Source organism: Thamnophis sirtalis, unplaced genomic scaffold (assembly GCF_051295495.1).
Source record: "Thamnophis sirtalis isolate CommonGarterSnake01/CBP01778 unplaced genomic scaffold, rThaSir2_p1.2 scaffold_4, whole genome shotgun sequence".
In the NCBI taxonomy this organism is placed as follows: domain Eukaryota; kingdom Metazoa; phylum Chordata; class Lepidosauria; order Squamata; family Natricidae; genus Thamnophis; species Thamnophis sirtalis.
In genome coordinates, this window is record NW_028261384.1 from 53272768 (window position 1) to 53288194 (window position 15427).

At 40.2% G+C, this 15427-nt stretch overlaps 1 protein-coding gene across 2 annotated transcripts in view; it reads right to left on the bottom strand.

The window, feature by feature from the left end:
- The window catches only part of CAPN7 (calpain 7), a 36980-nt gene extending 22091 nt beyond the window's left edge, over positions 1-14889 (bottom strand). Inside the window, exons 1-6 of one of the 2 annotated variants that reach the window (XM_087712932.1) lie at positions 14571-14889; positions 12274-12382; positions 11630-11787; positions 3722-3789; positions 2785-2979; positions 732-818 (exon numbers count right to left, since the gene is read on the bottom strand). In XM_087712932.1, the coding sequence (XP_087569058.1) occupies positions 732-818; positions 2785-2979; positions 3722-3789; positions 11630-11787; positions 12274-12382; positions 14571-14672 (719 nt within the window). In that variant the 5' untranslated portion in view covers positions 14673-14889. The remainder of the gene's footprint in view (positions 1-731; positions 819-2784; positions 2980-3721; positions 3790-11629; positions 11788-12273; positions 12383-14570) is intronic. The other variant, XM_014063366.2, reaches the window with a different exon arrangement.
- Positions 14890-15427: the final 538 nt, after the last annotated feature.

Here is a 15427-nt window from a genome sequence, read left to right on the forward strand (position 1 = left end):
GAACCCTACCCTTATGGATTGTAAACCATGATTTATGATCTGATATTATGTGTGAATAAAGCTACTATAGCTTATTCAGTAATTTAGCACAACATGTAAACAAGTTTTAGCAGATAGTCTTATGGGAGATATTTAACTTGCAAAAAAAGTGAGCAGATTCTTGGCAATCTGTTAAAGGTGTGGCCAAAACAATAAGCCCTCCCCTGATAATAAAGCCCAAGCCATATTTTGTGGGTCAAAAGAAAATAAGACCCTGTCTTATTTTCGGGAAAACATGGTATACATGATATAGGGACAGATAGTGGATGGAGGATGGATGGATGGATGGATGGATGGATGGATGGAGGGAGGGAGGGAGGGAGAGAGAGAGAGAGAGAGAGAGAGAGAGAGAGGATGGATGGATGGATGGAGGGAGGGGGGGGGAGAGAGAGAGAGAGAGAGAGAGAGAGAGAGAGAGAGAGAGAGAGAGAGAGAGAATACATAAATACCAGTAATTGTAGTTTATTACAGTATCACAGGTCAACAATACTGAAAGCTCTAAATCAGGACTGTCAAACTCCCAGTCCATGGGCTGGATGTATCATGTGCTGGCCACACCCCAGGCTGATTTAGGGAAGGGGAAAAAACGCCTTATATGTCATGTGATGACAGCGTGATGATGGAGTTTGACACCTCTGCTCTAAATGGTGACCAGTGAAAAAAGTATTTGGTGAGTGCAAAGATAAACTTACGAGAAAGGTATTGGAAAAGCAAAACGTTCTCTTAGGTCAACACTCATGAAAGGGACATATTCAATACCATTTATTTTTGATGTCTTCCTAAATACAAAGGACAATATGTTAGCAACAGACCTGTTCAAATTCTACTTCTTTTTCTTCATGCCAACTGCTTAATGTGGATTTGTTCTGCCTGGTATTTGGATCCCTTCCTGCTATGAGACTTGAATTAAACATAAACATTCAGCATAATTTTTCTTTAGTTTGCATTGAAAGTCCTGTTTACAGAGCAAGCTATTGTTTTAAAAGTATTCCAATATTCCGACTTTCATAGTTACAGAGCAATGGAGATATGTGACAGAATAATTAAAACTATGTGATGATTACTTTGAAAAGCTTAAAAACTGTGTTTAAATACATTTCCTGCAGAGAAGACCCTAGATGCCTTTGCTTATGGCAAGTACTGCCATTAAACAATTTCTATAGTTAAATCTATATATTTTTCTTGATGTTACTATAAGGTGGTTGCAATGGTCTTTTTCCAGGAAGTTTTTTCAATTTCCTAATCCAAGAGCCCTAATCCAAGAGTCCTAGGATTCTCATATACAGGTTGTCCTCGAATTACGAATGTAACAGAGCTTACCCATTCCATTCATAACCCGAGGATTTGGGGGAGTGAATCTTGTACCTTGAATGGGATCACTCCATCCTTCACTCATGTATTTGCTAATCAAATGTATGGCTGGTTAAGTGCATGTGAGGTATTTCAGGGTGGGGAAGGCCATTTGGGGGAGGATTAGTGATGGAACCGGCCACCTGCTTAAGACTTAGGACTCCCTGAGTCAATGAAATACCTCATACTGCCCACAATTGTTTCCCCTCCCACCAATCTGCCGCACCGGGTCACTTACCATGCGAAGATCTAGCAAACCATCTCCTCTCCAGCATCTCAGCCATGTGCACCCCTCTGCAACTCCACTTTGGTGTGTGCAGGTCTCACCTGGCATTTTGCCGACCAAAACGGAATTCTGTTTAGGCCTTTGCAGGCCTCGCCCAGCACTTTCCAAGCCAAAATGGAAGTTCAGAAGAGTGAGCTCGCCCATTGATACTCCATTTTAGCCGGAAAAGTACAGGACGAATGTTGCAGAACTTCTCTCGTTGTTCGTAAGGGTGAACAATTGCTATGGTGCTGCAAGATTCATAGTTTCAGGACTTGTTTGTAAACACTAGGTGGCAATTATTCTGTAACTTTGAATTTTTGCTAGCCCCAGATTGCAGCCACTGCCTCGCCAAAGGTGTCGATGCTCCCCTGACGCGTATCCACACACCTCAGCCCTGCCGACAATATCCTCTGCCACTGATCCCCAGCGGCAATTGCAGATCCCTTCAGCTGGCCCTCCGGCCAGGAAACCTCTCTAGCAATGCTACTCCACTCTGCCAAGTAAGTCGCAATTAGAGTCCCGATTACCGGTGCTGCAAGCGGCGCTCTCTCAGGCAACTAGGGAGTTACTCAAAGAAGGTAGCCAGCAACTTAGAAAAACCCAACTTAGAAAAAACAATTTAGCCCACAGACAATTGAAAAGACAGAAAAACAAGTTTTGAACTGCAAATAAGGCCAAGTTAGAGGGGAAAAACACAAACAAAATTCTCCAACTCACGAGCAAGTTTAAATTATGTCTTTATTGGGCAAAGACTGAGTAGGAATTGGAGCCAAACAGGAGAGGACTGGAGGTGTGGTTTCAACTATGACTCAGTCTTTGGACAAATAAAGATGTAACAACCCAATTCTGGGACGTCCTGCGCCATCAGCTGGAGAATGTGATTAACTTCCTCGTATTTTGAATACACTCATCAACAAGCATCAATAATGCTGATTTTAAGAATTATGAAATAGCAAATTTAGTCTATATAGACAATCTGCTGCATTTATCTCTAGGATAGTACTTTTCAGCATGAAAGTCTACACTCCTTTATTTAAAAGTTAGCCTATTCAATAAACCGGCTGTAGTCTAGATTAGAAACTAGATTTTATATAAACATGTTGCAGAATATATTTTCCCTCCCTTACCTGAGCACTTGTATCTCCTCCACAGTATATCGCTGACCTTGAGGTTCACTAGCATGAACAGGTCTGATGGACTGTGGCTTATCATTCAAGGAAAAATCAGGTCCCAATGGGAAAAAAGTTCTCACTGGCTGACTTTGCTTCACTGGAGTTGGTTTGTCTTTCTGAGATGCCTTTGAATCTTTCAGTGCTTCAGCTCTACAATTAAGTTAAAGGAAATGGCAATTGCAATACAGCAAAAAGAATGCATTCATTCTTAAATCTTTGCTTTTATATGCTTCCCTACAGATATAAAAATCACAAGGGTCAAACAAAATGATGCATTCTCCTCTCACCAACCAAACTGATGAGTAGCTGGGAATTAAATTCAACTCAATTATTCCAAGTTACTTTACAGAAAACCTAAATCATATGTATATGAGCTATGATTACCTATAAGATTTCAGATTTAATAATTCTGCCAACCCTTGTTTTATACCAATATTGAACAAACCAGAATGAAAAAATATTCAGCACTATTTTCAAACAGTTAATATGTCTTTTTGTATACCTGAAACATGTTTTATGCCATAGTTCTGGATTGTTATCTGAATCGTGAGTATAAAAACCTAAGGCTCTCCAGACATTGCAGAACAAATACCATAGGGTTCCTAACCAACCAAGTCAACAATGAATTGCTTAAAACTGGAAAAAGAGACATTCAGAGTGACCCTCATAATTCTGCTTTATATTTTCATTTTGTATATTAAAATAGCAGAGAAATTAATTAGTTGTAGACTGAAAAATAAAAGTGCAGTGATGGTTATTAAAATGTTTGAAACCTTTTAGTTGTTTAGTTGTTGAAACTTGCCTCTCCTCTGTCTACCACACTCATTGTTATAAGCGATGAAATAATGGAAGCTATATATAATATACATGTACAAAATTCCAAGAAGTTTACCTGTCCAATGCCTGCCGAGCTAGTTGCTTCAGTTTAGTTTGAAGAACTGTTTCTGATGTTTCACTAGACTGCAATATTGAAAAAATAAGAAGGAAAATAGTATATTAAACTATCTATAAAATAAATCAGCTGTCAGTTAATTTTCTTTCCCATTTACTATCCCATTGTTTATAGAAAATGGAGAAGGTGTAATCCATATCAGGCTATTATTTGCACCTTTCATCACCATACATAAACTAAAACTGCTCAGATACAACTAATTAGAAGCCAATGTTGCACAGTTGATAAAAACTAAATCCACTAAGTATTTCCTACATTTATGGTTTTATATTCTGAGATGCGGTTGAGACTTTTGCTGATAGTCACTTCACAATTGTTTTGTCTGCTTACCCACAGTTAACCCCAATTTGTGAATCACAAAGCATACAATACCAGCGATGACAAACCTTTTTCATCTCGGGTACCAAGAGCATGTGCGTGCACGCGTGCTATTGCACATGCTTGTGTACTGACACCCATAATTTAATGCCCCCCATGCCATGCCTCCTGCGCATGCATGCATCACCCTCCCCCGCTGCACTGTGCATGCGTGCAGAGCTTTCTTGGAGCCTGGGGACGGCGAAAACCGCCCCCCCCCTGTCCTCTGGAGGCTCTCTGGAGGCCAGAAACGGCCTGTTTTCTGACTTCCGGTGAGCCTGGTAGGTCCTTTTTCCATAGGCCAGCTGATTTTTGGCCTTGATTTCCGGCTGTTTTTTGGCCTCCAGAGGCTTCCCTGAAGCCTCCAGAGGGTGAAAAACGGCCCAATACACAAACCAGAAGTTTGGGAACGGACTTCCTGGTTGCCCATTGGGCAGTTTTTCTCCCTTCAGAGGGCAAAAAACAGCCCAACGCGCAAACTGAAAGTCCATTCCCGAACTTCCAGTTTGTATGTTGGCCGGTTTTTCGCGCTTTGGAGGCTTCAGGGAAACTTCTGGAGAGCAAAAAAACAGCTGGAAATCAAAGCCGAAAATCAGCTGGCTAGCATGCATATGCCCACTGGGGCTGACAGGACGCTGCTTTGCGTGCTCTCAGAAATGGCTCCACATGCACGTGTGCCATAAGTTTGCCATCACGGCACTATACCATAATTACTGAACCTATGCTGCAAGGATATAACTGGTTAAGTGAAAATATACTTGGCTAGTTGTCATACAAATATCTCTATGATGGATCCTTGGTGCTTTCTGAGCTTGGCTGTTTTCTTGCAGACATTATCCAAATTAGCACTGATGCTATCACTGAGGATGATACAGTTTGGGTAATGAAATGTCTACAAGAAAACAACCAATCTTAGAGAGCACCAAAGAGCCTAATTTCAACCCTGGGCTACAAATATTCTCCTTTATTGGAAACATCACTACTGTAATCAATCCAGCCATCCAAGTAACCATAATTCTCAATTAGAACAAAATAGTTATGTGATCCTCCAATCCTTGAACATATAATTATTGTAGACAAGTAGAAAGAAAAAAAAATCATCTGTAGTAAGTCCAGTTTTAATTAATGAACAAAGCAAATTTATGGATGTTAATGCCAGTAGTTAAAACAGAGATTTCAAGAATTTAAGGAAATAAAGCAAAACTAAATTCAATTTTACTCAAAATACCAAGATTCTTTCAAGAAGGGGGAGAAGAGGAAGACAAGAGAGAGGGAAAGGAGAGAGTCATACTTGGTGGAATTACATTATGATTGTGAACTCTTCCTCTAAGATGTTTTGCCTATAATACTCACTAAAATAGTATAAAAAAATGGTACCTGCAACATTCAAAGTATTAACATTGTACTGAGGTTGCAAATCAAATGTATGCAACTATGCTGCACTTCCCCAGAACTAGCCAATTATCCTCCACAACTGCTACCTAATGCAAGGAAAAGAGCTGTTTGGGATTTATGGATATGAATGCTCCTGTGTGCTCTGAAGCTTCTTTTTTGCTTCAGACATGAAAACAATGAAGTTATTGAGTAGGTTTTTACAAATTAAAATTCATTTCAAGGTTGTGTTATAATCTATCTGGTCACAAGTTTCATTGAAATCACTGGACCAAATTTATTATAACCATAAAGTTTCACTGATTTCAACAACTACTGAAACTTTTTTTTTTGCCCTTAACATTTAACTTAATGGATAAAGAGGAGAAATCACAGATATTCAGGGAAATGGGGGATCACAAACTCTAAAATCTTCTGTTCTTATTTCAGTAACAGTATTGTAATTCATTTGTTGGAAAAAGTACCTAAAATTCTAGAATGTTCTTTTATTATGAAAAATGTAAAAATAACATTGTGGTGAAAAGGGCAGCAAATAATTTAATAAACAAGTAAACAAAAATAAAATAAATAAAAAATACATCTAAAATAAAGGCTCAGGACAATTAATTCTCAACAGTATTCCAAATCACAAAAACTTTCCTGAATACAAACACAGGTACCACTTTTTTATCCAGGGGTGAAGGGTATGTGCATACATCATATTTTCTGCTATAAAAATAAGAAGCTAATTCAAAGGGCGAACCTGATCCAAAACACTGGTTGTTTATCATATTGAAATTTCCCACCATTAAAAAAAAGAGATTTTCGGATGGGAGGAGCCGAAGTCGCAATGACACGGCGTGCGCTCTCAATGCTTTGCAATCGCAGTCAACACTTTTGTCTCTGGGTGGTCTAAACAGACCTAAACCGTCCCCTAGCGATGATGAACAGGAAGAATACATCTTGCTGATCACAGGGACATCGCAAAGTCTCTGATTGATCCAAGAGAAGCTCTTCAAGCCAGTGACAAAAAATCCAGCCAAATGGCTGATGAGGTCGGGGCGGCTCCAAAATGGAAGGATACGGAAAGAGAAAGTGTTTTCAGCTGGTGAGGAATTTTTACTGTTTTAAAAGTGACTGTCTACAAAAAAACTTAAAACGAATTTAAATTGGAGAACAGAAGAAATAAGCGGCGGAATTAAATTTGGACTGGTTTTGAACAGTGGGTTATCTTACTTTTTAAATGCTATCTTTACGGATGGAATTTATGTAAGCCTTTTAAAATGAACGGATTAAGTTTCCTTCTTCTATTTTTTTTCTTTGACTATTCTCCGTAATATATGGACTAAAACTTTCCTCTTTCATTACTGTGGGTGTTTTTCTAACTCATTTAAGAATCGGACATTTTTTAAAAAAACTTGAAATGCAAAGAGATACAAACAAGAAACAAAGAAGTGGTAACATTCTAACATTCTAACGCTGCTACTCGGAAGCTAGGCTGTTTGTGTATTGGAAACGAAACACTTTTTTCACTGATTATCCTGGCTTGGCACTTCAAGGACTTACAGCTTATTTATAGAGTGAAAAGAAGAAGAAGAAAGGCACATGGACTGTTCCTTTGAAGTAGATTTTTGGCCAGAGAGGGGTTAAATGTTATTGTGGCGCTTAATTCTAGGCTAGAGTAGCAATCTGTCAGCTGGAAATCATGGTTTAATCTCAGCATCAGAAAGATGTTTTAAATCTGCAAAAGATATTTTCAGAAATACAGAAATTATCAAATACAAATAAGAGGATAGAGAAGAAGTTGGATTACTTAGCGCATCTAACAGTAAAATATGATGGAGAAGTTGAAGATATTCATCAAATGGAAAAAGTGGCAGTTAAAATCCAAAAAATCGAAGAGGAAAATGAATATAAAGAAATTAAAATTGCTGATACTTATGGTGATTGGTTTGTTTCTGAAAATGGAAAGAGTAGAATACTGAAAGAGGAATTAAATGGAGCGGAAACCTACACCAGATGGGAAGATACAGAAGAGGAAAAAATAAAAGAATTTATGGACTCAAAGAGACAAACCTTATTAGCAATAGTTTTGATAACACCACCAACAATCAAAGATCAGCAGATCAAGGAAACAGAAGAAGGGCATTGAAATTATATGAGAGATCTTATAAGCAAAGAGTTGCTAAGAGGGGTCCATACAAAGCTGATTAAGGAGATGATCAGAGGACTGATGCCACAAATGGCAAAAGAGATGACACAGTTTTGTTATTGGAAAGATACTGGTTGACAGATGGAAGAGTATAATTTAAAACTAGCTAAACTTAGTGAAATTTAGTGATAATAGATATAGTTAAATGTTGTGACTCAGCAGAAACCTGTGAGTTGTTTCAGGATGCAGGATAATGAGCAGCTGTTGCTCGTTAGGGTCTTCTCCTGCAGATAAAAGACTGATGGTGCCACGCCTTAGTTGCAGTAGTCAACGTTCGTCATTTGTTTGTTCGTGAGTTCAGTTCCATGATTCAAAGAGGCACTTGGATAAGTGATTTGCTTTCTGTAAACCTGGTTTGCTGTAAGAGTTTTGTTTTTCCATTTTCTGTGTAATGTTTTGCCAGAGACTTTATCTATGTTTATTTTGGGCTCACAGCCAGCTTGAGCCGGGACTGATAAAGATATTTCCTTTGAAGTTCCGTCTGGCTGTCGTTTGTGAACGAGTGAAGAGGTGGGTCAGAACAGTTTGACTTCTGCCCCGACAAACCTCCATTCATAAAAATATGGAGCAGCTTTATGCTGGCAACGCCAGACTGACTCAGCAAATAGCAGTATTGGCTGACCAAATTGCTCAGCTGCAGAGAGCTGCAAACCCGCCCCCCAGCCAAGGAGGAAGTGCTCAGTAGCCATGCCGGATAAATTTGATGCGAGTCAGGCCATGTTTGCCACGTTTCTGGGACAATGCCAACTGTTCCTGAGTTTGAGAGCAGAGGACTTTCCCACTGACCGGATGAAGGTGGGATTTATTATCAGTTTGCTCTCAGGCACAGCTGCCCGTTGGGCTATCCCCTTGTTAACCCAGCCTAGTTCTTTGTTGGATGACTTCCAAGGTTTTTGTCAATACTTTAAACGTATGTTTGAGGATCCTATTAAGGGGGAAACATCAACTAGATGTCTGAAGTCACTGCAGCAGGGGAGTGGTTCATTGCAAGACTATGTAAATGAATTCAGGCTGCGGAGGCAGGATTCAACGTGGAATGAACCAGCTCTGATGGACACTTTCCAAGATGGATTGTCAGATGCCTTGCAAGATGAACTGGCAAGGGTGGGCAGGCCACCGACATTCAACGCGTTGATCCACTTGTGCCTCCGGATAGATGCCTGGCTGCAGAGGCGAAGGCCTGGCCGTGCATTCCAGGAGACCACCAGCATGCCAGTTTATCAAGAGACTGCAGTGGACTGGGAGGAGCCCATGGAGTTGGGTGCTGTCAGACCTCGAGTGTCACGTACAGAGATGGACAGACGACGTGCTGAGGGATTGTGTTTCTACTGTGGGGATCTTGGACACCAGGCAGGGAGTTGCCCCAAGAAGAATAGAAAGGTTGCACGGACTGTCGCCGTCCCTCAGCAACGAACTATCATGTCAAACAACCGGCACGTTTGTGCAGCTGTGATACCCTGTTCGAACAATATAGCATGCATTCGTGGGGTGTAGAAAGCCAGGGCGGATGCCCTGCCTAGGAAATCGGAGAACTCTGACCTGCGGACTCGCTTCTACCCGTTGCATCCTGCGCTGCAGTTTATCATCCCGTGAGCCTACAGTCTCTGATACGGGATGCGCAGTGGGGTGACAAATGGGTGGAGCGACGAAAGGCGGAAGTAGGGCCGGCTTCCCCATGGACTTTGGAAGGGGATCTTTTGAAGTATCCAGGCTGGTTCTATGTTCCCGCAGGGCACATCCGTAGACGGGTGCTTTCTCAGGTTCATGGCGCTTCTGCAGCGAGACATTGGGGTTTTTTCTAGACATTGCGCCTGGCATCCCATCAGTTTTGGTGGCCCTGTTACGAAATGACGTGCGGAAGTGCGTGGAGTCATGTGTCCAGTGTCAATGGGCCAGGTCTGCGAGGAGGGCTTCGCCAAGATTCCAGCCCTTGCTGACCCCGGTCCCTGCAGCACAGGACTTTGTTTATAGGATCCTGGCGGGGTACCAGTGTCTTGGACTGTGTTCCGTGGAAGCCGTCACCAACCCTTCCGGGCCGCATTCCAAGCGTCAGAACTGGGGGAAGGGCCCTGCGGTGGGGGATAGTGTGGTGGCCTGGCAGGAGTCGGTGGAGCTGCCGCCAGACTCCGACGGCGAGGGGTCTTATGAGTTGGCCTTGGAGGAGGTGGAGGACCCTGGACAGGGTTAAGGCTTGGCCGGAACTGTTAGAGCCGCCACCAGACTCCGACAGTAGAGGGGTTGGTGGGTCGGCCTTGGAGAGGGTGGAGAACCCTGGACAGGGTGTTAGGGCTCGGCTGGAGCTGTTACAGCTGCCGCCAGTCTCCGACAGCAAGGGGGCTGGTAGGTCGGCCTTGGAGAGGGTGGAGGACCCTGGATGGGGTATCGATGCCGCACAGGATGGGAAAAAACGTGGTGGCCACCGGATACCTGGGGAGCATTGGATCAAGGGGAATGTTCCTGCAGGTATTTGGGAATCATGAAGGAGGAAACACACAAAATGAGTGCGGGCCATCTTATGGACAATCCATTCCGACCGCATCCAGACTGTCAGACCCGGGGGAAGGGCCCTGCGGTGGGGGATAGTGTTGTGACTCAGCAGAAACCTGTGAGTTGTTTGAGGATGCAGGATAATGAGCAGCTGTTGCTCGTTAGGGTCTTCTCTTGCAGATAAAAGACTGATGGTGCCACGCCTTAGTTGCAGTAGTCAACGTAAGTCATTCGTCGTTCGTTTGTTCGTGAGTTCAGTTCCGTGATTCAAAGAGGCACTTGGATAAGTGATTTGCTTTCTGTAAACCTGGTTTGCTGTAAGAGTTTTGTTTTTGCATTTGCTGTGTAACTTTTTGCCAGAGACTTTATCTATGTTTATTTTGGGCTCGCAGCCAGCTTGAGCTGGGACTGATAAAGATATTTTCTTTGAAGTTCTGTCTGGCTGTCGTTTGTGAACAAGCGAAGAGGGGGGTCAGAACAGTTAAATAAATAATTGATAATGATAATAATGTATACAATGTGTAGTGTTATGATAAGTAATAACTGGATATGAATATTGAATGGCACCCATGAAAGGAAGATTAGAAACCCTTTTGGATTATATATGAAGGTTAATAATAATGATGATGATAATAATAATAATAATAATAATAATAATAATAATAGTTAGATTTAGTTAAGTCTTGATTACTAGGGGGGAAAATGATATGATGCAGGATATAGTCAAATAAAGGAGGGATAATGATAATAACGTGTATGTATGTATGTATGTATGTATGTATGTATGTATGTATGTATGTATGTGTACAATATAAGGAAATGAGATGTAAATTGTAAACAATGATTTGGAAAGAAGGATAGAAAACTTTGTTATTAAATATTATGGATGTTTAGCTAGAATAGGATATAAGGATTTAGTTTCATTGGAGGATTTTAGAAATAGTAAATGAAATGCCAGTATGTGGTCATGTATTAAATCTTGATATATTTTATGATGAAGGACGTTTAAACAACTGGAGTCAAATGAAAATGGAGGTATGATGATGGTAACATGTATAAATATCTGAGTTAAAATACTTGAGTTAATATGAATTATGCTTGATGACTGTGGAAGAGATGCACGAAAGTCTTTTGTAACCAACTGATACACTTTCTCCAGTATGTAAGAAAGGAAGATTGTAGGTGTTGTGCTTGTTTTGAAAAAAAATTTTTTTTAAAAAAACTTATTAAAAAAAGAGATTTTCTTTATTGCCTTTCATGGTCTTTCTTATTGGCGCCAACCAGGTATATTACATTCAAGTTTTCAAAACAATCAAGAAAATATGGATGTATGTACATATCTGCCTGAAAGTCACCTGAATAAAGGGAAGGATTTCTTACCATAACATAAATCCACCAAGTTAAGTGGTAGCTTAACGTACTGTTTTCAAACAGAGCTCCACCGCTTCCGTGTACAGCTCTATGGCTTCCTCGTTGTTGGCTTTTTCATCTTCATCAAAAGCTTGGGTAACCAGGAAATGGGCACGTTCCAAGTCCAGCTGCTGCTTTGATTTCAAGGGATCAGCTATCTGCAATTGAACTAAATTAGGGAGAAAATTATTAGCTCACCTTATTTAGTCATTGATGAACTTTTCTTATTAGAGATGCAATATCTGCATAAAAAGCTGGATATATATTTTACTAATAATAGCTAAATAATAAATAAAAATAATATTCATCAGCAAGTTGGGAGTTTACAAATGAAAACTGTTACTAGTATTTATGGTAAACCATATGCAAGAACAATTTAATAAACTCTCTCAAATGGAAGAAATTTCAAAAGGAATAACCACTCAATTTAAGAAAAATAATGGCATATTTTGCTTTTAAAAGGAATCAAGACATTTCATACATTACAAAATTCCTTTATCTCAAGAAAAAGTGGAACCCCTATGTAAATTTTGCAAGTCCATGAAAAATATTCAATTCCTGTATGAAGATATGTGGTTCTGGATTTGGGAAATGATGCTATATTAGATTGTTAAGTAGCATGGTAGTGAAAACAAAAAGTATTCTTATTATTTACCTGCAGTATATAAAGCTTGTACTCTTTCTAAATATTCACTTATTTTTCCTGGAATATTTTCTAAGGTTGATCCTGCCATTGCAGCATAAATCAAGGCTTGTGCAGCTTCCTGAGGAAAGAAAACATATCCCAAGTATGAAATTTTTTAATACCAGTAGCTTTAATCGTATCAGTATAAATAGTGTGGCAAGTGGTTTTCAAAAGATTCATTAAAACATGGTACCATGTTAGAATTTTGCAAAGGATTTCCAAATTTTGTACACTTATACACAACTGGTTTTCTAGTTATGGGTAAAATTAAAGTTTTGGTTTCTTTAAAATGAGACTTGAGTGTAGTCAGGCAAATGACATCAGAGAGAGCATGCCCAAAATGTTCATTAAAAAAAGAAGTTATGTGGACCTCAGTAGATGGTTTAAACTTTAAACTTTAAAGCTTCATTTGAGCCCCTTTAAATATCTAAAAGCATAGATATGCCCGTAAGATGGGATAGTCATCTTAATGATGTTGCCGCTTCATTAAAGAAGCTATCGTGATTATACTTAAAAAGGCATGAACCCAAACAGGACCACAGTGCATTAAGACATGTTCTTCTTCCGAATGGTCATCAGTACGTGATGCATTGGCCATTGCCAGCGCAAAGATTGAACCAGCAAAAGCACAAGCAAGCCTTTACTGAGCAAGAAATAGAAATAAAAAAGAGAATGCCCTGTTAGAAGTGAGCCTAGAGCAGATAACCATAGAGAAAGAGTGGAAGTCAAAGAGAATGACAGAGGGTAGAAAGGAGGTAGGGAGGAGGAGGAAAGAGGAAGAAGAAAGTGATGGATAGGGTAATATGGTGTATAGAGAGCAGAGGAACCAATAATTACTTTTTGGGAATTGATTGTAAGATGAATTGTTGTTAATACTTAATATAAAATAATGTGGGTTATGTAACAGTATACATGGGGTTATGTGTTATGAAAATGAAAAAATAAAAAACTTTAATTAGAAAAAAGATTCACATCAAATTTATCAGACCAATTATGGTGCTCTACAAAAAAGTAGATATTTGCAGATGAGATGTATAGTCCTTAGAACTTTCAAGCACAATTCCATTGAAGTGGAGTTAACAAGAATATATTCAGACTCCTTCTCTATTTAATCTTAAATATCAATTGGATGCAAACCTTATCAAATATAAATTTAACCCTCAAGTATTTTACAATAGTATTTAAATTTTGCTCTAGAAATTGGGGATGTCAAACTGGCGGCCCGTGGGCTGAATGCATCATGTGCAGGCCACACCCATCCAGGCTCTTCAAAAGCAAAAAATGTCGCAATACGTCATGTGATGCAATCAAGTTTGACACCAGTGCTCTAGATAGATAATGCTCATCCTTTCCCTGGTATTGGAAATCTTTGATGGAACCTACATACTTTAGGCATCAACTGTAGTGAGGAAATAGCAGAAATTAATTACAAAATAAGCTAATGTTTTCCATTTGTGCTAAATTAATAGTAAACAGAATGAGCAAAGTAAGTTCTTTAATCATATAAGAATTATCTTCTAATGTGTGGAATGAAGAAATAAAACCATCTCATCTCATGCACAAAGTTTTCAATGCTATATTAGATTTTGCAACCATTATGGAAGTAACTACACCCCACTGTTTGCAATGTACGGCCAGATTGTTATACCTCACATTTTGCGCCTATAAAAAGTATAAGACTCATTATACTTAATGAGTATAATTCCGTCCATGCTTTTTAAAAACTGTCCTTTTGCTTTGATGCTTATTAACCTCATTGCAATCCTGAAGTTAGAATTCAGCAGTATATCAACAAACATGAATGAAGATAACTGGATGGAAATGTGAATTAATGTGAGTGTATTCATCTAATTATCACGAATAAGATTTGATTCCCCATATTTTCTCTATCTGGTTACTACATATAGAATGAGAAAGTTAATAGATGAAGAATTGGAAATAGAAACACAGATCCCACTAATCACTCACATTAACCTCAGCCAATCGGATCTCTATTTAAGGGGAGCTACAAATAACGATTTTGAGAAAGATAAACTCAAGATAGTTATTATTCCCCCGAGTTCTTAAATCCCAAAGGCTAGCATAGGTTCCAGGTTTGATGAAGCTGCGGGAAATAATTTTAGCCCAATGAATAGGCAGCAGAGCAAATACGAATCTTCTCTCGCCTCTTCTGACTGGGTGAGTGCTAAGGAAGGATCTTGTTCCTCTATGCCTTCTTGGACGCGTGGGGCTTTCCCTTTGGGCGCCCAGCCACCCCTTGCCTGCACCTTGTAATAAAATGCCGCTTCTTGGTATTTCCCTTCTTGGTCTTTCTGAACGGCCAACTGCGCGAACTTCACCGCGTCTTGTTCCTGCGCTGCACCGTCCATGACAGATGAAGAACCGCGCGGCCCAGGGACACCCTTGCTTCAGCGTTATTTTCTGTCTCCGCTTCCTCCTCGCTGACGTCAGGGCAATCCCCGTAGCTCCGCCCCATCCCGGAAAAGGAAAAGGCGCCTTTTTCTTGCGGGAACAATTTTTTACTGTAGGCGCATGCGGAGTAGAGTAATGTCCGCCTTAAAGTCTGGCATCGAAATACAATGAAGTCTCAAGGCACTCAAAAGACTCGTCTGTTGATTTTGGCTTACGTTTCAGAGGGCAAACATTTTATCACAGGCATTTAAAACGACAATTTTGCTCTCGGACGCAGAATTTTCCTTATTCTCCCGACTTACAAGAAGAGCTGCCAATATCGATTCAAGTTGCAGTCACACCTATAATTCCTGTTTTTTCTACCGAATCGTCTTTATGTGGAGTATCATATCTAAACTGCACATAAGTAGAGAATCATTAAATGGAGTCTGGGAGCTCCGGCTTCCTGCATGTCTTCTGACGGTGTCCTATACACCTTTGCTCCAATTTATGAACTTTCTGCCCGCTCCCCCCCCCCCAAGAGGCGCAGGCGCAATCGCAATCGGTTTGAATTTTCAGATCTGAATCTCAATGACGGAGGTTCGAAGTAATCTGCAACCGGTTCACTGCTGAAATTCTCTGCCCGATTCTATAATGGCGTGCCCTTTTGATTTCCAAAGCGTCCCATTATAAAACCTCTTGCGTGCGTGTGGTGTTGCGCAATGGATAGCAT